At 42.4% G+C, this 21,742-nt stretch overlaps 2 protein-coding genes across 9 annotated transcripts; both read left to right on the forward strand.

The window, feature by feature from the left end:
* Positions 1-317: 317 nt before the first annotated feature.
* Positions 318-7,896, forward strand: LOC114058344 (hepatitis A virus cellular receptor 1 homolog). Of its 4 annotated transcripts, XM_027885602.1 has the most exons (8): positions 326-1,384; positions 3,051-3,392; positions 3,993-4,043; positions 5,578-5,654; positions 5,882-5,938; positions 6,699-6,813; positions 7,234-7,273; positions 7,653-7,896. In XM_027885602.1, exons 1-8 carry the CDS (start codon positions 1,336-1,338, stop codon positions 7,744-7,746), a joined length of 825 nt encoding a protein of 274 aa, XP_027741403.1. In that variant the 5' UTR covers positions 326-1,335; the 3' UTR covers positions 7,747-7,896. The 4 variants fall into 4 exon arrangements, with proteins under 4 accessions (XP_027741406.1, XP_027741405.1, XP_027741404.1 ...); XM_027885604.1 differs by lacking the exon at positions 5,882-5,938 and having other exon boundaries at positions 322-1,384; XM_027885603.1 differs by lacking the exon at positions 3,993-4,043 and having other exon boundaries at positions 325-1,384.
* On the forward strand, positions 3,401-21,269 carry LOC114058343 (T-cell immunoglobulin and mucin domain-containing protein 4-like). Of its 5 annotated transcripts, XM_027885600.1 has the most exons (10): positions 3,401-3,414; positions 11,299-11,431; positions 14,532-14,876; positions 16,042-16,377; positions 17,051-17,140; positions 18,667-18,722; positions 18,885-18,959; positions 19,342-19,423; positions 19,903-19,933; positions 20,633-21,269. In XM_027885600.1, exons 2-10 carry the CDS (start codon positions 11,383-11,385, stop codon positions 20,703-20,705), a joined length of 1,137 nt encoding a protein of 378 aa, XP_027741401.1. In that variant the 5' UTR covers positions 3,401-3,414; positions 11,299-11,382; the 3' UTR covers positions 20,706-21,269. The 5 variants fall into 5 exon arrangements, with proteins under 5 accessions (XP_027741401.1, XP_027741398.1, XP_027741397.1 ...); XM_027885597.1 differs by lacking the exon at positions 3,401-3,414 and having other exon boundaries at positions 11,215-11,431; positions 20,611-21,269; XM_027885596.1 differs by lacking the exon at positions 3,401-3,414 and having other exon boundaries at positions 11,215-11,431.
* Positions 21,270-21,742: the final 473 nt, after the last annotated feature.

A 21,742-nucleotide genomic window follows, 5' to 3' on the forward strand; every position in this document is an offset into this window, starting at 1 on the left:
CACTGTGGGGAATGCAGTCACCCGCCTCCTGCCAGAGCCAGCTTGCCAGGATCCTGCTGGCCATTATCAGAATTGTTCCTCTGGCAGCTGTCTGCAGTTTCCTGTTTCCACAGAAACCCCAGGAGCAAAGAGGAAGCACTTTTCTTAGTCCTGCTTCCAGCTGCTGCACGCAAAGTCACGCTGCATGCAAAAGTCACTCTTCGTCCCTCTTACTCTCACTTCTCTCCTCAAAGTATGTTGCTAGTGCTTGTGTCTCATCTGCATTAATCCCTTGGTTTTCCTAATTTTCACTTAAAGAAGCTGTCACTTTGGTATATCTGCTCTCCTCTGAGGTAGCTAATGTGAGACAGCTCTGTTGATTCTGATTCTCACTTCTTAGTTCTCATTTTCATCTGTATAAACACTGTGAGGTAGATTAGTTGCTTCAGCAAAGAACACTTCTTTGCCTTAGATCAAATAGCCTTCATCACAGCTGCAGTTCTAGTCCAAACAATATAAAAATATAAGATATCCTTGAGAAGAGTTTGTTGATCCAGGGACACAGGGAGAGTGGCCGAGGAACAGCCTTTCTCAAAAGCTGAATTTCAGCATTTTGTCAGAGTGAGCCTTAAGTCTGGGATGAGACAGTTTCCACATTACTTTTTAAAATGATTCTGTATCCTGGATGTTTTGTCTGTATTGCAAAAGCTCAGCTGCATATGGAATTTTAAGAGTCAGGTGAAAAGAGACTGAAACTCTGGCTCAGCTGTGTAACAGTAGGACAGTTTTCTAATACTACCAAATTATTGCTGCCAAGGAAAATTTGCCAAAAGATGCTCTGAGTTGCTTCTAAGTATTAGAACAAGAAAGTTATGATTAAAAGCTTGAGTAGTTCTTCCTAGGAATCTTTTATTTTTCCAGGTCATTTCTGCTTACCACTGTGCTGCATATCCTATGTAGCCTTGTATCCAAATGCTGTCTATCATGGCAAAAGCAGGTGTGGGAAGCAGTCTGGGGCAGTGGTTCTGATAGCTGTGTGAGCTCAGTAAGTTTCACTTACGGTAATCAAGCGGATCCGGAAAAAAGAGAACTAGATTTCTGTGGTACCACGAAGTGTCGTCTCTCAGTCGCACCCCGTCAGTGGCAGCTCAGCCCTGTACACTTGCACCTTGCCTGCAGCTCTGCCTGTGCTGTAGGAGACAAACAGCCCAACCACTGGCAAAAGGATCAGATTGGATTGAAGGGCACCCACAGCTGTGACTGGACATGGTGTGCAAGAAATAAAGAAGTGTACGTAGAAGATAAGTTTTCTTGAATGAGGAGGGTGAGCGGGAGTGTTCCTCATCTTCAGCCACGATGTTGTCTTATGTCTGCATGAACTGGATTCTCCTGGTCCTGTTTACAGGTAACTAAGTGGGCCTGAACAACTAGATGGAGGTGGTATCATGCATCAGTGATTCTGAGGGTTGCTAAGTGAGAAATTTTATCTTATAACAGGAAGAGTGGCCAGATATCACAGAAACTGCAGCTTTGTGTTAGAATAGAATTTTATCGCAGTGACTCTAGTGTTCTAGTGGCCTTATCCCCTTTTTAAGACAAAACCCTATTTGAGGGTATGGTGGTTTTAAAGATGCTCCTTCTTGAGCTAGTCTTGGCTCCTGCTAGTCTGATTAGTGGGCTTTTTTAAAAATAATTATCCCAGCAGAGAACTTTCAATCATTTTAGAGAAGTTGTAAAACAAGGATATTTCACTTTGGCAGACTTTGTGAAGATGAGTGCTGAGGAAGACAGGGAAAAGGCCAACTGTGGCTTCTGGTGTTTTTTAGCTAATATGAAATTATGAAATTGTATTGGGACAAATAGGTAATTTTTTTTTTTTTTTATCTGAGGAACCAGTCCTAGATTGTTAAAGGCAACAGCACAGAAAACAACAGTTTGTAAAATGACACTAATAAAGACAGACATTAAAAACTTGGTGGTAAGACAAATTCAGTAGAAAGAAAAGAGATATTACAGATACTATTTCTTGTAGTTCTTTATACAGTCTTTCATGATGAGATTCATTTCAAACTTCCTTTTTATATTAAATAAAAATTATAGACCAGACTGGGCTTTTCATAGAGACAATTTGTTGCCTGTTCTTGCTGCACAGAACTCTATTGTTAATATGGATAGATGGAAATATTTACACATGTGATCCCATGTTACTGAATTTGATAAGGATGTGCAGTAGTCAGTATATAGAAAATGGTTTTTTTTGAACTACAAACAGTGTGTGCACTTTGGGAGCCTCACTACATACCCCGTTAGAAGAAAGTGGTTACAGGATGACTGTGACTGAATCCTCAGAGCACAGATCATTTTGACTAGTACTTAACTAGCTTTTAATAAAACCCTTCTAAAGGGAATATTGACTGGAGTGATCTAAATACACAAAAGAACTATCTCACTGTGATGAACCAAACAATTTAGAACCTGCATAAGAGTGAGACGAGAAAATAAAGTAGTGAAAAAAAAGAGTATAAAATTTCTCAGAAAAGCTCTGAAAAATCCCTTCTGATCAGAATGGGCAAAACCTGACTTTAGGAAAGAAAAACAGAAGTTCATTCAGCAATAATCATTCTGATGAAACCTTCCTTTTAGTGGCTCTTCACTGAAAGGGAGGAAGAGTTTCCCACAGTGGTTTTGATTAAAATCAGTGTCTTACTGCTCCCCTCTGTGTGGTTGGATTAAATCTAAATGAAGGAAAAGAGCTGACAGACTCAGCCTGGCTCAAGAGAAGTCACAGAGTTTAGCAGATCCAAACACTGTTCTCTCTTTCTTCACCTCACTGCTTACCTGCAGAGGCTGAAGAAAGCGTATTTCTTCTTTCTGTGGTGAGAGACACGTTCTGAACATATAATTGGCCTGGTCGTTATCCCTCACTGCATCATTCCTGCCAGGACACATCTAGCGGTGGAAGCAGCAATGCCTGGTGGTGTTCGAGATGGGAGGTGTCAGGACAGGCAAGGTGCACAAGAAGCTCCCACTTCCATGCCCTGTGCTCAGCAGCTCTGTCGTTTTGCCCACAGGCCCCACAGTATCGGAATCAGTGATAGGAGAGGTTGGTCAGAACGTCACCGTGCCCTGCTCCTACAGCGTCCGGAGGACAAGCGACATCACATCCATGTGCTGGGGTCGGGATAGGTGCCCTAAGTCACAGTGTTCTCGGCCCATTATCTGGACAGATGGGTGGAGGGTGACAGAACAGCACGGCAGCAGGTACCTATTGCAAGGGAACCTGTGGGAGGGCGACGTGTCCCTCACCATCATGAACGCCGAGGAGGCAGACAGTGGGACTTACTGCTGCCGTGTGGAGCACCGGGGGTGGTTCAACGACCAAAAAAGTAATCTCGAGGTTTTGATAAAGAAAGGTGAGTGCAGAGGTGTGCTCTTGTCTGAGTACCATTGTGGTAAATCTGCTCTTGGGTCTGGGTTTCAAAGCTTGTGGTGGAAATAGTTTCAACGATCATCCAGTAAGGCTGATCTTTAGGACCTTGCAGGTCTGCTGTTACTGCTGTTTGAGCTGTCTTTGGCAAAGTTCTTATCCCAGGGCAGTCACTGCAATTAAAAAAAGGATACGGTGGTTTGTCTTGTGGTGCACTGCACTACTGAGCTTCCTTAGAAACCCTGAAGAATTTAAGAGAAAGGGCAGCATACAGTACTTAGTTCATCCAAAGCATTATTGCTGCACTATTTTCATAGAAAGCCATGTTTGATTTTCCCTGCTTGATTCTAGAGTAAAGCCCAGGGACACAAAATTGGTATAGAAAAGTTTTTCGTCAACTCTTCCTCTGATTTTTAGTTTTTCTCTTGCTTGTGAAAAGCATAATAATATATGGAAAAAGTGGCTGACAGATGTGTGGCTGGTGCTGGCAAATCCTTATTGTAGAAGCACTGTCTCTTTTTCGCTACATAAATGCACACTAAGGCTAATTATAACATGTTGGTTTTATTTTATTTTTTAACATCAGCTAAGATCTCTACTGCAAGTCCTCACACTTACCCCCCTGAACAGACATCAGGTAACTTTTATCCAAGTATTAATCTCAATAGCATATATAAGCCATGTTGCAAATGGGGATCTTAGGAAGGAAACAAAATGATGCTGGATGATAAAAATGTCTTGGCTAAAATTTACTAAACATTACCATAGAATGAAAGATCAGAACTTGGATTTAAATTCTGCCTGACATTATATAAAGAGTCCAACAGAAGGAACTTGTATATGTGGGAGGAAGCTTTCTTCCAGGTGTGATGCTTTAGAGGTTTTAGTGGTGCTGCAAGCTTTGCTTTTATTGTGGCTGTTGTTTTGGTTTGTTGTTTTGTTTGTGGTATAAAATCTCACCTCCTCTTCTAGAAATGCATCCCCTGAGGAGTAAAACGCAACTTTTGAGGAGTGGGGTGTACCCACTTTTTAATCAGCTAATTTGTTGCTCTGTAATATAGATCTGTTTTATTGGACTAGCTCAAGAGCACATCTAATCCAGGATCCTACCTCCAGTAGCAGTCAACAGGAGATGATTAAGGAGGATTGTAGGAACAGGGCAGTAATTTTGTGATACATGCCCAAGTATTCTTCTACTCTGGTGTATGAGGTGTCTCAGAGATTGCCCACGTCCTCCATAGCCTGTGAGCATGGGGTCTCTCATTGTAGTGAGAGTGCACAACTGTTCCTTACTCACTTTCTCCATTCCCCTCGCAAGTGGATAAATTTCTATCATGTGCCCACTCAGCTGCATCATTTTCAGTCTGAAAAAGGCACCTTTAATTTCTAGTATGTAAGAGAAAGCTCATGGTGTAACAATATTTTCTGGATTCTGAAAGAAAAAATCAGGGATGCCATTTGTATTTCTCCTTGTCTTGGATGTTTCCAGCTAAGCAACTCTAAATTAGTGTGTTTCAACAGTTGCATTTCCTTTTTGGAAAAAGAAGTGAAAACTTTCTCAGACTGTTCCTATTCTAGCTGCAAATAATGTGGCTTCCAATCTTAGAACTCATGGGTTTTCTTAACCCTGTGGCATCTTTGTTGGCTGATGGTGGAACAACGTTTTAAGTTTTCAGAACCCAAGTTACTATGAGCATGTTCACACAGAGGGAGACTGGAAAAGGCAGCTGGCTGTGTGCCTCTGATGTAGAAATACTCCACATTCTCCAGTGCCAGAGAACAGTGAAGCCAGTGATCCTGTCCTCTTCAAAATAAAGCTTTTGGGAATAAGGATAACAATTTAAAACATTAAAGCAACCAGCTAATGTTATCATAAAGCGAACAGGAGATTCTGTTTTTAGGAGGTATTTACATAATCTGAGAACTCGTGGAGAAACTGAGACTGATGACAGAGAAGACAGAATTTTGTGGCTCTTAATTTTAAATATTGCAAACAGCTTTGCTCTGGGAAATTACTTCAAAATATGCTGCAGGTGCTTATGCAAATATATCACATTTTGGTCAGTCTGTTTACAGCCGCCTGGGACTTTAGAATATCACTTGCTTTTCGACTCTGCATTAGTTGCTGTTTCAAGGCCCTGGGACACCCTGTTTGTCTTGTCTTTGCTCAGCTCCTGGGAGCACCAGCGAATCCTCCTTTACCTTCACAGAAACGTGGCCAGCATCTGCCTCGGAAGCTCCTCGGAATGTAAGCATCTCCTTTGCTGCAGCATACCTGGGCAGAGTGGATAGAAATGAGAGGTTATTGGCTCATCCCTACAGGGCACTTCCACTACTTTTGTTTGATTGCAACAGAATATTGTTGATTATGAAAGAGCTCTTATTAAAGGGAGGGGGGGGGAACCTGCTTAGCATGCAAAAAGTACTTCCTACTGATGGAGGAAGAGCTTTAGCAACATCTGCATTGCCTTTCAGGCCTCTGTCCCCTGCTCAGACACCTCAGACTGCTCACATGTTACTGCAAACGTGCAGGTATGACAGGATGTGGGGAGAGTGGAACTTGGACCACCTGGGAGCACAGGGATGCCCTGCACTTCCTTTTACACTGGGATTCAAACAGTCTGTCCTGCCACACCTCTCTCTGTCCTGCTGAGTCCTCCAGCACATATTACAGGGTGACAGGCAGTAACAGCACCTAAATTTTATCAGGAAGACCAGCCAGCCAAGCCAGCCTTTGGGGAGGCCTGCTGTGATGTACAGTCAGTCTGTGCTGTGGGAGTTCATACTGCTGTACGTGCAGGATGCAAGTCAGGGACCATACTGTGCTTCCAGTGTCTTTCCAGGCCTAAGATGCCAGTGGCAGATTAGATACTAAGAGCTGGCATCAGAAAGAAGTTTAGCCTAAATAAAAACAATACAAAAAGAAGGTGCATTTACTTATTGGTATAAAGCCTTGAATAATTGCTGAATAAGCTGACAAGAAGGTGGGAGGGTGTGACATCAGGAAATATATTGATCATAGAAAAGTTCACCAAATAGTATTAAACCTGAATAAATGAGATTTGTCATAACCTCAGGTCCTTTGACAATCTCAAAAAAAATTTGTTTAGCAGCATGGTTCACACATATGTTGCAGTGATTCTGCTTGAAACTTGTCCTGTATCTCAGATTAGGTTTTTGGTCTCAAATGTACTTTTCCTGCAGAGTTGCAAAACATATAATTGGCCTTTCAGTGCTGTATGGGCTTCTTGCTGCCAGTTCCACTAATGCTCATCTGCCTTGTGTTTGACAGAACACCTCTGTATCCCTTCCCAGTCAGCAGTATTCCGAAAACGGTCTGTACATTGGGATTGGGTCATGTGCAGTACTTCTGATCATCCTGATTTTGGCTCTGTTTCTCACTAAACGTAAGTACTTTTCCTAGGTAGTTGTTCAAGGATTGCTCAGGTTTGTCCAGTCACAGCTGTGGCAGATGTCACACGTCTCCCACTTCAGGCAGTGAGCTGAGGTCTCTGGATTCCTCACTTGATCCCTGTGCTGTGGCTGCTCACACATTTCTCCCCCTATGGCCTCTGGGGCCCAGAACAGCAAGGTGTGAATGTGGCCTCCTCCTTTTGTGACTCTTTAGCAGCCAGACAACCCAGGGTGTGGTTGTGCCCTGCTCGTTTCCTCCTACCCATTCTGCAGCTCCCTATTGTCCCAGTTCCTTCCTGAAGATAATTATTTATTTTTGAACCCACTGCTTTACTTGCTTCTCATGGTTTAAAAAAAATATTAATTTTCTTTCTTTTTTTTTTCCCTTTATTTTTATTCTGGATGGTCCTTAGAATACTTTTACAATACGAAGAAGACAGGTGACTTTGGAAAGTAAGTATTCTGTTCCTGCTTTTGCTGATAAGACATTGCAGAAAGAGAATGTCAGTATGCTGACCATTCCTCCACAAACTTTGGCTTTCTTTTTTAATCTCAAGTTAATAGAAAGCATTGCAAAAAGAAATTAATAAGTTCTACTACTTTTCATTTCTTAGTAAGCAAAAATGAGTAATAACTATCAGTTCATTGCATTAGGGAGCATGCAAAACTCCAGTGTGGGTTGTCTCTTAAGTGGAAAGATGATTCATTATCAGTCATGATTAAATGGGAGTTTATGCATGTTTCACTCTTTCCAGTGAGCTGGTTGATCTGCTCTTCTTTGGTTTATTGTCTGTTTTTTGTTTAAACCCATTATTTTTACTCTTTTGTGCAGCTTCATTGTGTTTCAGAGGCCACAAGGTGTGGGGAATCACAGTGCCCTGGAAGATGAGATCCATGCAGAGGAAAATGTTTATATCATACACTAAGGACTGCTTGCCTTTGTCATCACTGGGACATTAAATAGTTTGAAAAATGTTAGCTGCTCCCTCTGCTCAGCAGCTGAATATGTCTGCACTACTGAAGCATTACTCACAACATTCTAATAAAACAAATAAAAGCTACACTTGTAATTAAAATCTTTATCAGCCTGTTCCAGAAACAGAAACCGAAACCCTGCTGTCTTGAATGGAAATTTCCATTTCCTAAAGAAAGTTACAATTATATTTATTATCTGCTTCAAATTCTCGCTTCCTTTTTGGAAAAAAGAAGAAGTGCCAGAAGGGCAGAATTGAATTCTCTGTGGGTTCTGTCCTCCACCTACCACAGAGTCCGTGCCATCAGAGGGCATAAGCAATCTCACAGCTGCTGTGACAAGCCTGTCACACGGGAAAACTGAGTAGTATTATTAATTTAATATACATTTATTTGGATTTTCATTGAAGTCAGGTATACCCAGACCTGGTAACAGCTCAGCAATGCAATATACTAATTCCTGTCCACCAGCAGTTAAATCTGGAGGAGCTCTGGATGCTCACCCCTCATGGGATGACCTCAGAGCCTACAGCATCAGTACTTCAATGTGCACAATATTCACAGCTTGTGTTAAGAGAACTATGACTAAGTGTGTTTTTCTCTACAAAACCCATCACTTTTTTTTCTGTGGTTTTCTCCTCGGGCCCACCTATACCCTGAGAAGCCCTTGGGGTGGAAAGTCTCACTTCCAGGCATCTAAAACAACTGAACAAATCATACCCACTTTGTAAAGTTAATTAAATCCTCTTAGCTTATGGATTGCACAAAATATCAGTTTGAAGTTGGCCTGCCTTCACACCCCTCTAGATACCAAACAACTAATTCTTAAAAATGCTGAATGTATCTGATGGATTTTAGCCCATAAATACAGAGAATTTGTGGTCAAAGTCTTTTCCTCCTCAGTTAATGATGTGTCTCAGCTTTTACTGTCTGCAAAACTAAACTTTGGTTTACTTTAAATAAAAAAATGGAGCCAGCCCCATGAGTATGAATCAACCCCTTAAGAATTGTTAAGGAGGAGACACAACACCAAAATCATCTTTGAGTGGAAGAATAACTTTCATCAATTGTTTTTGACAACACATTTTAAACAGGGGCTGGGGACTGAAAGAGCAGAAAAGCAGCAGAGGCAGGAGAGAGACCAACTCTTACCAAATATTGGTCAATACATTTTTTCCCTGAAGCCCATCCCAAGCAGCAGTGTGGAATTATCTAGTGCAGGCATTGCTGTCACAGGGAAGGTTCACAGATGTACCACAAACTTTCTACCACTGAGTTAATTTTCAACTTCAAAATCATTTTTAACTGTGCAATGAGGCACAAAGGCACAATAATGAAATCAGTAGGTATTTATGTCAACAGCTGAGACACTTTGAGGCCATGGTCTGGTTGTATTTAAGGGGAGCTGGGGGCAGTGGAGCAGTTACCCCCTCTCTCTCTCTCTCTCTCGCAGCTGGTAGAGAGGGGAGGGCTGGGGCTGGCTGGGGAGAGGAGTGGTTCCCCAAGAGTCCTGGCTGAGGTGAGTGTGCTTGCAAATAGTCACAAAGGAGGGAAAGGCTCCTGATCTTGTTGAGGAAGGGAAGAAATGGAAAGCAAACTGGGACAGGTGATCCTGGTGTGTTGTGTATTTCACTGGTGCTGTGTGTTCTTTTGGGGCTATCTGTTGCAGCAGGACTGAAAGTTTGAAAATGTGGAGGTGGTTTCACGGCTGACTGAAGTACCCCATGTGAAAGCACATGTTACTGATCCCAGGGGCAGGAAAATCATGGACAAAAACAGCTCTGCCATCTTCTGTCTGCATGTCACGTGTAGCTTTGTGTAAGGTACTGCAACTAGAAAGCACCTGCTGGTGTTAGACTGTATTTTTGCCTTTGACTATTAATCACTAACCTAAACTCACTGCCTCTGCTGAAGACATTGCTTTTCTTCTGCCTGACAGAGCATGTTGCTGCTGTGGGCTCTAGCCCATGACTGGAGATGGAGGAAGTCTGATCTGGTCTCTGAACTAGATCTCAGAAAACATCTTCAGCAATTTCTGCTTTCTGCAATTTTATGAGATTGGTCTCTACTGAGGTCAGAGTCAGACACTTGTACGGTTTCCAAAATCATATGATTGCAACCATGCCTGCTCTTATAGGGTTTGTGGGCCATCTTTAAGACTGCTAATTGTGAAAAATGCTTGTCCATAAGGGGTTCTTAAATATAACTATTCCAGACTAATTCAGACTAATTATTGTATCAGCAACTTTTCCATGTAAAATAAAGTTCTAGAATAGCTGGTAATTAAAATCTTGAATAAAGTCTCCTTTCTGCTGTGCAGTTACTTGCTAAACAGACTTTGCAAAGACTGTGCAGAGCAAGAACTTTGCAGTATGATACACACAAACCCATGCAGGCAGAAGCTCCCTGTGCTTTTTCATTACTTCCACTGGTGCCAGTGGATCTTGGAAGAAGCACTTCAAAACGAGCCCCAGGTGGCACTTGGAACCTTTTCACACATTAAGAGATTGTCCAGCTGCACAAACTGGCAAATAAAATATTTTACTCATTGCCTTAACTGCTAAAATTTTATTTGCTGTTTTCAATGCTAGCAAGCAGAAGAGTGATATTTTCATGGGCTTAACTGCTCATGATAAGCCCAAAATCTTGTTACTAAAGGTGTAATGTTGAAGATGATGTTGCAAATCTTTGGGAAGGATGTGGTTTTGGCAAGGAAACATTTGTGAGACTTCCTCCAAGGCTGCCTTTGCAAATAGAAAATAAGAACATGGGGGAAGAAAGGGGTCTTCAAGCAGAAGTCAGAATCAGGGGAAAGGAGAGATTAAATAAATGTAACTGAAGACAAAGTCAGAGGTGGAAACTATGCCAAATGTTTAGGAGTGTAAGACCACAGAATGTGCTCTTGCTACTCAGCACTGTGGAAGAGTAATGAGCCTTAAGGGACCTATGGAATGGCAAAACAAATGGAATATTGAAGTTTCTGGTGGTAGTACCATGCTGAGTGTCTTGGAAGAGGAAAGGAGAATAGGATGGCCTGTTCCAGTGCTTGACCACCCTCTTGGTAAAGAAATGCTTCCCAACGTCCAGTCCAAACCTCCCCTGGTAAGCTTGGAGTCATTCCCACATGTCCTTGCCTGAGTACCAGGGAGAAGAGATCAACACTTCCCTGTCCGTGTCCCTTCCTCAGGAAGCTGCAGAGAGCTGTGAGGTTTGCCCCTCAGCCTCCTTTTCTCCAAACCAGACAAATCCAGAGTCCTCAGCTGCTCCTCACAGGACATGCCTTCCAGCCCTGCCACCTGCTCTGTTGGTCTCTTCTGGGTGCACTCAAGTACTTGAATGTGCTTCCCACACTGTGGGGCCCCAAACTACATACAGTGCTCACACTGAGGCTGCACCAGTGCTGAATTCAGCAGAACATCCCTTCTTTTGACCAGTTCCCATCCGGAAGTGCAGGAAAGAAACAGTCGCAGTAAGTAAAATCTGGAAATGGAGAAATGAGACTCCAGTGGGGCTCACTCAGTGTCTCTGGAAAGGATAAGATCTACTTTTCTTTTCTTCCACTTGCTGCCCTGGAGTCTCCATCAACTAAAATGACCCATTTTGTGCTGTTTCACTGGATTCTGATACAGATCTTTATAGGTGAGTCTTCATCTGTTTTTTGTGTGCTTGCTAAAAAATGAAAAACTTTGTAAAATGAAAACCAACAATAGTTATTTTGTGGGGAAAAAAAACCAAACAAAAAACCGTTGAGAAAGATCATAATTGTATATGGAACTTCAAAAGTTTTCTTAATTTACTGAATTAATACTGACTGAGGTTTGATTTTTTTTCACTTTTTAAAAATGTATGTAGATTCTTCTGTGTATAGAATCATAGAATCATAGGCTTGGTTAGTTCTATTGTTCTCTTCCCTTGCAGAGTTCCTGAAGGATGAGAAGGGTTTTTGTTACCTCCTTTTTATCTTGGCTCAGTGCTGAGAATGTGTGGCCAGTGAAATGCTTCTTTTCTGTTTATCAGTCATATCCTCTGCAATTGCATCAGAATAGAACCTTCAGTAAGGCAAAAAAAAAAAAAAAGATAGGGCCAAGATGCCAAACATCTTTTGCAAAGTAGGAAAATTATTCCAGAAATAGATCAAAGGGAAAAAAATTCTTTTTCAGCCAGCTGTTTCAGCTGGAGGATATATGTTTTTGTCTATCCAATGACCAGTTTGTGGGAGAGAAGATCACTACAATAGCACCTATTGGGGTTACTGCTTAATGCCAACTGTCACTGAGGGTGGGTTCAAGAGAGACTATATACAGAGAAGTGTGTACCTGTGTGATCTGAACAATTATGAACACCCTTTTTTCTTTTGGATGATATATTAAACATCTGGAGCCCGTTTCTCTCTCACTGATGAAGGACTTAGAGCAGCAAAACTCACAGATTTCAGCAGGACCACCCAGGCAGAGCTGATGCTCAAGGTGCTTTGGGTCAAATCTGGAGGGTAACTGCCTTGGAGAAGGACAGGATTCCTCTCACAGTAAGACCAGTGTGTCACAATATAACCCTCTCCTTATTTCAAAGACACGCTCATTCAGTCCTATTTACTATTTCCTCGGGAAAATGTCTCTGTGGAAGAGGTTTTACCTGAGAAGTAAGTTTTTCAATCCTTGCAGAGGCTCATCCTGTTGAATCCAGGCTGCTGCAGTACTGGAGCTTTTCACACCAACCTGCAGTGCAGGCAGATGTTGGCAACTTTGCCTTCGCGGAAATTAAAAGAGGATTCGAAACTGCAAAACCTGTAACGTTCTAGCACAACACTAGTGGGAAACTGCACTGGAGACACTCTAGTGCCTCGTGTCTTCCCTATTCTTCTTTTAATTTGTTTACTTAGTTATTTAATTACTACATTCAGGGCTCTGCTTCTTTCAAAGGGAAGAGTAGGCAAATTTTCATTTATTAAAGGGCTGGCTAATGAAGCTCCTTTTGTGCTGTGCAGAACTGGGCTGAAATAGGAGCAGAAGATGAACCCATTTCTCCACAAGAAGCAGCAACCTTTATTCTAGCAACAGTTTTAGCTGGTTTTGCACTTATCATTGTTGGGCTGACTTGAAAATAGGTGTAAACCCACTCAGTGACTAACCCCTTGCTCCCATAGAAATACTTTCAATGTCAAGTGGATGTTTTGTCCTGTGACCACAGAAAGAAGCTGTTTTCTGTTTTTCTGTCACGAGGCAAATGAACCTACCTTTTCTAAGGACACCATCTCGCAAAGCCTTATCCTGTATTCAGGAATTCAGTTTCTGGCACATCCTACCTTCATTTCACTGCAAAAACTTCTGCCCTTCATACCATATTGCCTGTTGTTTTGTCTGCCTCTATTCTTTTAGCATTTGGAGCTGTGGAAACCCAAACAAGTTGGCTTATCTTGCCAATGGGATAAGCAATAATGAATCTGAAATGTCATCCCAATAACAAGTCATGAGGCAGCCTGCCACAGCCTAAAACCTCACCTAGGGAATAGTCCATTAAAGACAAAACAAAAGAGACATGGACACAGTTGGAAGCATCTGTTTGCTATCTGGGAGTCGTGCCAAAAAGGAAAGGCATTCAAACAGCTGGCAAAATAGAAATGTTTGGCAAACCAGGGCCAAAGCTGGAGATAACAGCACCAGCAACTGTAAGCCCTCTTTGGGGTGAGCAGGCTGGCCATGAGACATCCAATCTGCAGGATGATCCTCTTGCTGAAGCAGAGGACAGGTCTGGTTGCTCCCCAGGTCCCTCAATTCCTGCTCTACCATATGTAAAGGATGAAAAATGGACAAAAGGCAGAAAGGTAGGACAACTAATACAGACTAGATGAATATAAACCAGAAAACATTAATTCCTGTATGGGAACCTGCTTTGTAGAGTGCCTTTCATGAAGAAGAAATCTCTTTTAGGGCAGTCTGGGAACTGCACAGACAGTTAAGAGGGAACAATCTATAGTAAAGATTCAAACCAGGTGCCACGTTGGGAATTGGCTGTAAACACCAACTAAAGCTGGCCATTAAGTGTAAAAGGACATGACAAGCATGTGTATGCTCTTTTAAACATCAGTGTAACACTGGCAGCTAAAGCTTCTGTGTACACAGTGCTTAGCAAGGTAAGTGGGAGGGTTGGCAGGGCTTGCTCAGTGCACTTTCTGAGAGCAGGTTCACATAGACAGATCCCACTGCTCTGCCAGTTAATTAGGCCCTAATTTCACACATGAATGGATATTTTGGACCCTGCTTTGGAGACTGTCAATGAAAGGCAACTGTGACAGCGTTTCTTTTTTGAAGGAGATGATGGTGTGGACTGAGAGAACCAGATGTCTTTCACAACATGTTTCTGAACAACTTTCAAACAGAGGAGATGGGATGGGAGCAGAGTTCCCAAAATCCACTTGCATAGGTCTGCCTACGCTTGGGCTGCCAGCGACAGACCTCAGCTTCACTCTGTGAGTGATGTGTTCCACGAGCCTCCCTCCAGCAGCTGACTGGGGCCAGAGCATGGGGCCCTCCAGCAGCAAGCAAAGCCTGTGAGCTTCTGGCTGTTGCCTGTAGTGCCCGAGGCCAGGAGCTGCCACAGGCTCCAGGAGAAGCCCTGGGGCGTCAGAAGCGTGGCCTGCCCGCAGGCAGGAGTGTTTCTTCACCTGCCCCGTTGTGTTGTGCAGGTAAAGTCACTCGTTGGAGACTGACAGCACTCACCTTTCCTTGTTCTCCCTTGGCAGCACACACAGCATCCCAGACTGTTGTTAGAGGAGTGACAGGGCAGTCTGTCAGGCTGCCTTGCGACTACCGGGTGACTCCGCGTACGGGCGTCTCCGATGTGTGCTGGGGCAGAGGCTCCTGCCCAAATTCAAAGTGCAAGAAGACCATTTTGGAAACCCATGGGAGCAGGGTGAGATTCAGAAAATCTTGGAGATACGACCTCCAGGGCTCTATTTCCACTGGAGATGTGTCTCTCACCATTGGGATGGTGGAGGCAGGAGATGCAGGTTTATACTGCTGCCGTGTGGAGATTCCGGGCTTGTTCAACGACATCAAGAAGAACATACAGCTGGTTGTGGCCAGAGGTGAGTCTGGGGACCCTGGTGATACAGACAGCAGGGAGAAACCTCTCCCTGGATAGCAAAAATCAGAGCTTATGTGTACTTTGGTGTTTTTTGGGTAATTTTTTGTTTGTTTTGTTTGTTTGTTTGTTTTGCCAAAAGTGTTTTTCCTAAATTACGTAGTTTTCAAGGGAGATCTGCAACTAGTTGCCAATTTGAGTCACATTTAATGTGCAGTTTAGATGGGAAAATAAAAAACGACTTTACCCTTTTTTTTGCCTTTCAAATTAAATATTTCATTTCTCATTGTGTAACTATATTTGAATTTTTTAAAGATGATGGAATTATAAGAGGGACTTATAATTTGAACCATTCTTGGAACAAAATTCAGTGTTTCATTTGGGGTTCACCCCAACACTGAAAAGACTAGTTTCATTCATGCCATAAGGATATCCACTGTGACTACCCACCCTTAAGGGTGCTTCCTTCCCCTTAAGGGTGGATTGTCACACCCACATATTTGGAAATTGTATCTCAGAGTCCTGAAGGACTTCTTCCCCTTCCTATTGTTTTTCTGAACTGCAGGATAAAGCAAGGTCTTACACAGGAAAAAAGAGATAATATCCACTCTCCCTGCTGCAGAAAGCAAATTTTTTGGGGACTTTTACAGTGTGCAGTTGGTGCACACAGAGCAGGTTTGTTTGTCTGTTGTAAGCAATACAACAGGAAAGTGGGTGAAAAGTGCTGCAATTGCATGTCTGTCCCTGAGTTTGAGACAACAGAATCTGTTAAAAAAAAAGGGCTGGTTCCAAAGATAAGCAGGAAGCTTGTAGCTGAAAAATTGAGCTATTTATTTTGTTTTTATGAGGGCATTGAAAAGCAAAATCACAAAGTTTGCAAGGTTTTGGGTTCTACCATGCAGAATTCTGGGTCTTCCACTTCTACAATAGGATCAAGATGTGTTTGAGACCTAAAAAAGAAAAAAAAAAAAAAAGCGCAAATCTGTAAATCTATGAAATTTGCTGGTGGGTCATGTCTTCTGCTAATGAAGCTTTCTGAATAATGACTCTTCCACCTCTGTTCTCAGTGTCTGAGTAGCGAGGTAATTTTCATTAATTTCTGGGTTGGCTTCCCTTGTTTGCGACTACTCTGATCTGGCTTTTCTCTTGGCTGTGTTTTTTCCATGCAGCCCCTCCAGTGATGACAACCACCACGAGAAAGGCTCCTGTTTCCCCTAAAGGTTTTAGAAAGACAACTTTTGCTCCCCAGGCAACCTCTGTTCTTCAGTCAACAGCAGAGACCGCTGTCCTCCTGACAACCACAAACACTGACTCTCCAGACGTAACTACACTGGAGACCATTGCTCCTCCAACAATTGCTCCTCCAACAATTCCTGTGGAAGAAAATGATACTTTTCCAGTAACTATGGTGACAAGCAGTGCTCTCCCACATTCTTCAGCTATCTCCCATGAAGATGACATGTTTTGTGTCACAGAGCCTGGTCCTGTTCCTGGAAGTACGGAGGGTAATCAGCACCAACCTTTTCCCTTTTCTCTGTAGCAGAGATGATCTGTGTGCGTGTGACTGTGATTATAGACACTCTCCAAATATATTTGTACCTGTGAAGTTTTCTCTGAGATGACTGTAGGTATGTCTCAGTGGGTTTAAGGAAACATGGGTCAGGTGTTGTAGATAATGCTAAACTGGCATGAACAACCAAAGTAGCAGAGGGTCAGACTTCATGTAGAGGAGTTTTAACAACCTAGAGAAATAATGTCACAGAAACCTCATGAAGTGCAACAGAAATAATTGCCAAGTCCAACTCCTGAGGTGGAGTAAGAGAATTTCACCTAATTATGCACTAATTTTTTTCTTGATTTGGAAAAGACAATTAAAATGATCTGGTGAAAAGGATAATTTAGCGTATGTTCTGTTTGAACAATAAAATCAGTGAGAATTCAAAACATGTTAAAAATGGAGTGTTTACATTCTTATCTCATGTGACATAATAGAAGCGAGGCTGGTTCTAGTATTACGGATCAGAGCGACCTGTTCTCATCCTAACCATTCCTAGGTTGCTACTTTATCTGCATTAGTGACTTCTTTTCCATGGATAGATGACTGCACAATTTTGAATGCCATATGCAGACCCTCCTAATCAGTAATCTTTATAAACATTACTCTTTACTTTGTTTCAGTGTCTACTGAATTCCCAAATATACTTCTGACTGAAGAGGGAAGTACAAGTGCTGACACCTCTGTCATGATGGAAGATGTGCCAAATGCAGGTGAGTAGGATACATTGCAAGGTCAGAAGTTGCTGGTTCAGAGAAATTAAGAAGTTGGCATAAATAAAAGCGTTGATTATTTCTAAGAGTGTACCAAACACACACTGCTAGTTAGTCATTGCATTTGGTCGTCACGGGTACCTGGGGTCCACACAGAAATTGTTTGAAATCAGGATGTAACAACAGCTAAGAAAAACATGTTTTTACACCTCCAAAGAAAGTAGATTTTGAGTTACTCACTACTGTTGAGTATCTCAGGTATGAGAGAGGTTAAAAACTGAACTTTTCAACATCCAAGCTGAATTTTCAGATATCTGATTTGTCGTCTCTGTGAACCCTTTGGTGGTCTGGTGGAAGGTGTCCCTGCCCATGGCAGGGAGTTGGAAATAGATGATTTTGAAGGTCCTTCCCAACCCAAACCATTCTATGGCTCTATGACTTGTGACCACCTGATCCCCCCACCTCTGTGTGACGCTGCGAGTGCCTCGCACATACGGAGTTTCCTTTGGCTGCGGTCTTTGTCACCGCAAGCCTGTTACAGAGAGATGCCTTGGCAGTGAGTCATCTGGTCCCTGGTACATTTTGCTCAGATGAAGACTCCATGGTTGTTCTCTTGTCGAATCTTTAGAACACTACTCATTGTAGTCTTTCTATTCAATAGGGCGTGACTTAAGGCATAGGAGCTCTCCTGTCGCAGGGTGCAAGCCGAGGTTTTGTTTCACTAAGCTGAGTGACTCCTCTGTTTTTAAGATGCTGCTTAACACTGGGTGCTTCCTGGTGCTTCAAGTGCTCCAAATACTTAAATACTTCAGCACCTTGCAGCGTGAGGTTATGATGATCCAAAGCTTAAGCCTAGGTTAACTTTTGTGTGCTTAAATTCACTAGCAAAAGTAGTAGACCAGGATCATAAGGTAACAGCAGAAAAATTTGCTGTGAGAGTTCTTGATTTTTCCTGTAGTTCATCCCTCTTTCCAAAGCTTAGAAAACTAGAAGTAAATTATTCTTAATAACCCTAGATAGAAAAAAAAAAAAAGCACATTATCTTCTTAGAGCTTTCTTACATCTGTGGTAAGTTATCTGAATATAAAAATGTTTCCTGTGGTAATGCAGCTTTCAAAACCTGTAATCATCTACATCTGACCACAATTAAACTGAGGCAGTTCCTCCACTTAAATGTATATTTTTTTATTACCTCTGCTGTCCATGACATCTCGTCACGTTACAGAAGTGAGAACTCCTTCTCAGCAGACAAGTTTCTACCATCTTCTACCGTCTTGCTTCATGTGCTGCCCTCTTTCTTGATGAAGGCTGACATCTCCCAATAGCTTCCTCAGCTACCACTTGTGGGGGAAACTGGTTGTTCTCTTTCGGTGCAAGGTGCTTTATTTCTCCTACTCAGAGTCAGATTTTGCCCTCCTCATTCCCTGAGAGTTAATTACTCCTTGACTGAAGCAGTGACAGCCACAGTAGCCCTCACTCCTTCAGGTGACTGTACCAGTAACAATTTCAATCTCTTTCATTTTCAGTGATTTCAGCAAATTCAGATGGCAAGGCTGAGCAACATGATGATACTGGAGATAAGGTAAAACTTCCTGTAAGTTTCAGGAGTGTTTGAGTAGAAATCAGAAGGACAGCAGGACATGATAATGATTTTCTATGTATTCATACTAAAAGGGACAGCTTTTGCAAACAGTAGCTTGAACTTTTGTTTAGAAGCTCAGGAACCATCTGTTCATTTTTCCAGTGGATAGAGCCAAAGCCTGAGAGCATCCCATCTGTCTTGGACACTTCAGAAAAAACTCATCCCCCTCACACCCCTGTAAGAGAGGTGGAGGTATGATCCTTGGGATGTGACCGGGCAAAAGGCAATTTAGGAGGGTGTTACACTTCCCTGTGTCTAAATAAGAGGAGGATGAGGGTGAATAAGCTCCTAGTTCTACTTTTGACAATTTATTAAGTAGTGCATGTTAAGTGGGATGAATCCAGTTTCAGTATTTCAGAAGAAGATTTATTAGATACTGAACAGGTTGTTTATCATGATCAACTTGATATGTCTTCTGCACTTTGTACAACCAAGCTCAGAAAAGCCCAGTGCAGATAGTTCAGTGCTCTCAGCCAGTAGTGCAACTCCCTCCTGTGTGAATAGCTCTGAAGTAAAGAGGCTCCTAAAGCCTTTTCAGTTTTTCTCTTCTCCCTTCCAGTTTCCCAGCTCTGTCATTCTCATTGCCTGTGTCATAGCGGGGACCGTTCTCTTCGTGCTGATGTTCTCACTGTTTTGGAAACGTAAGTATCCTTCAGCACATAATTGACAAAGGATTCTAATGCTGGCCAGATGCACATGTCCCTCTGTGTCTCTGGTTAATCTGCTGGGAACTTTGCCATGGCTCCTGTGACAGTGCTCTGTTCACTTCGTGGGCGTTGCTGTCCTTACCCCAGCACTGTGTCACCACGAGGAGACCAGAGAGCATGGTTTGGTGGGGATGCAGCAGGAGAAGGCCTGTGCAAAGAACCTTTTCACTCCCTTGTGGCAGGTCTGGCTCATCTTGTTGGCTCTTTCTTTATAGTTTAGTGGTCCCATAGTTTCCTGGAATTGCTCCTGAAAGACACTGGTGTAACTGGAATCAGAATGAGAACCTTTCTTTCCTGCTTAGCCCACAGAAATTTTGCAGCTTGCTATCATTGTTTTTCAACTCATTTAACAGATACAGTAGAATTATAGATTTTGTTTTGTCATTGTGACATTAATATTATTTTGCTTCTAGGTAAACACGTAAAGAAACAAATAATAAAAAGGTAATCCATTTTGTAATTTCCTATTAAAAGTTCCAGGGTAATTTTTCTTAGAGACAGGAGGGTATTGGCCAGTGATTGTAATGGGTGTAGTATTGGCTTGGGGTGCTGACTACAGGAAGCTTCAGATAATTTCACTGCAGAAAATCAAACAGTGGTTCCTGGATACTGCTTCTCTACACCTCTAGAGAACTTGAGCAACTGGTACTTGTGTAGTGACCTCAGCTTAAGGAAATACCTCATCTGCTTTATTTTTGATCTAGTACCAACGAACTGAATACCTGTGCAGGTGTAACTGATCAGTTCATGTCTTCTGGCTGATCTTGGGAAAAAAAAAAAAGGATTTTCTGTGGACAAACCACAGTGTTGTCAGTAAAATATCATCCCTTTTTCAATGGTAGATGGTCCCTCACTGCATACTCCACCTAGGGCATAGGGGGCCAAGGAGATGCTCTTTTCTGAATCCCATGGTGGTTACCCTACAGTCATTATGAGATCTGAACAGCCCTTTCCTATCCATTGCAAGCAGGGTAAATGCTTCTCTAATGTCAAAAGGGGGTGTTGCTCCATTTCATTTAGTGGACTAAGGAGCTTCAGGTTTCTGTTTCATTGGGAATTTGCTGATGTTACAAATAAGAAAGGATGCTCTGAAATAACAGAGTCCTTTTGCCCATCCATAGTGATCTGTGCTTCTCACTGCAGTGTTGGACCTCCAGAGGAGCAGGAGAAAGTTTTCAGTGGCGCTGAAGGAGAAAACAACATTTTTTCCCTGTGAAGACCTCCTACATTATCTGTAGATGCCATGGAAAATAGAAAGAGCCTGTTTCATGCTGCACTAAGAGATGCTCGTGAGCCTCTAAAATATCAATGGTTGTAAACCACAGGCCAGAGCTTCAACCATGAAAATCTCTGTGCAAATTGTGCCATATCACCCTTAACATTCATTGCATAAAGAAGCTGATTTGAGAAAGGGCTTTATGCATTATTCATGGATGCTTCTGGCATCTGCCTTCTTACTAACACCATTTTGCACAATTGAATTAATTTTTCTCCATTTTACTAATGCTCTTCCTTGAATACAACTTATACTGTGAAGAACAGAAGAGAGAAGAAATTACATGGAAAGCTGCCTATCTTCAAATTGCCAAAAGGAAAGAAAAAAAAATCAGAAACTATGGTTCTTACTGCTTTCATGTAATCAACAGAAAAATTAGCTACAAGAACGCTGTGAGTTTAAATCAAAAATGCAGATTACTTGAGAGGTACCAATACTGCCTGTGATTCAGCATGTTTGAATGACCCTTAGAGACTATGTTAATAAACTTTTTAATTTACCACTGGCAATTGTATTTTTATGCCACATTCTAAGGCATATGAACAGGAGTTAGTTATTCCCCAGGTGTTGAAATGACTGGTGTGCCATCCCAGCTCTCCAAAGAAGTACTGCAGTGTTCCCAGAGGTGGGAAAATCCCCAGAAGACCAACCTGGAGGGAAATTTTTCTACCCCGCCTACACAAGCCCTCATACCACTCATTCCTATATCCATTAGTGAAGAGGGACTGGCCATGGAGGCTGAGGGATCACCTGTGGGATATGCTGTAGAGTTTTTGTGTATCTCCCGGGGGTCCTCATCACTTCTGCTGCAGTGACTGTGGGAATGGCATGGGACAAGTTTCAAATCCATGACACTGTTCCCTCTCTTGTCTGGAGTTCACCAGGGCCAGCTATGGCACCTCTGGGCAGCAACAACTTGAAGTAAGAACCCATTATAGAAATGGCATTTGATCAGAAGGAAATACTGTGTGGCAGCT

Source organism: Empidonax traillii, unplaced genomic scaffold, assembly GCF_003031625.1.
Source record: "Empidonax traillii isolate 1590-97213 ecotype Southwest subspecies unplaced genomic scaffold, ASM303162v1 scaffold168:size1726349, whole genome shotgun sequence".
In the NCBI taxonomy this organism is placed as follows: Eukaryota; Metazoa; Chordata; class Aves; order Passeriformes; family Tyrannidae; genus Empidonax; species Empidonax traillii.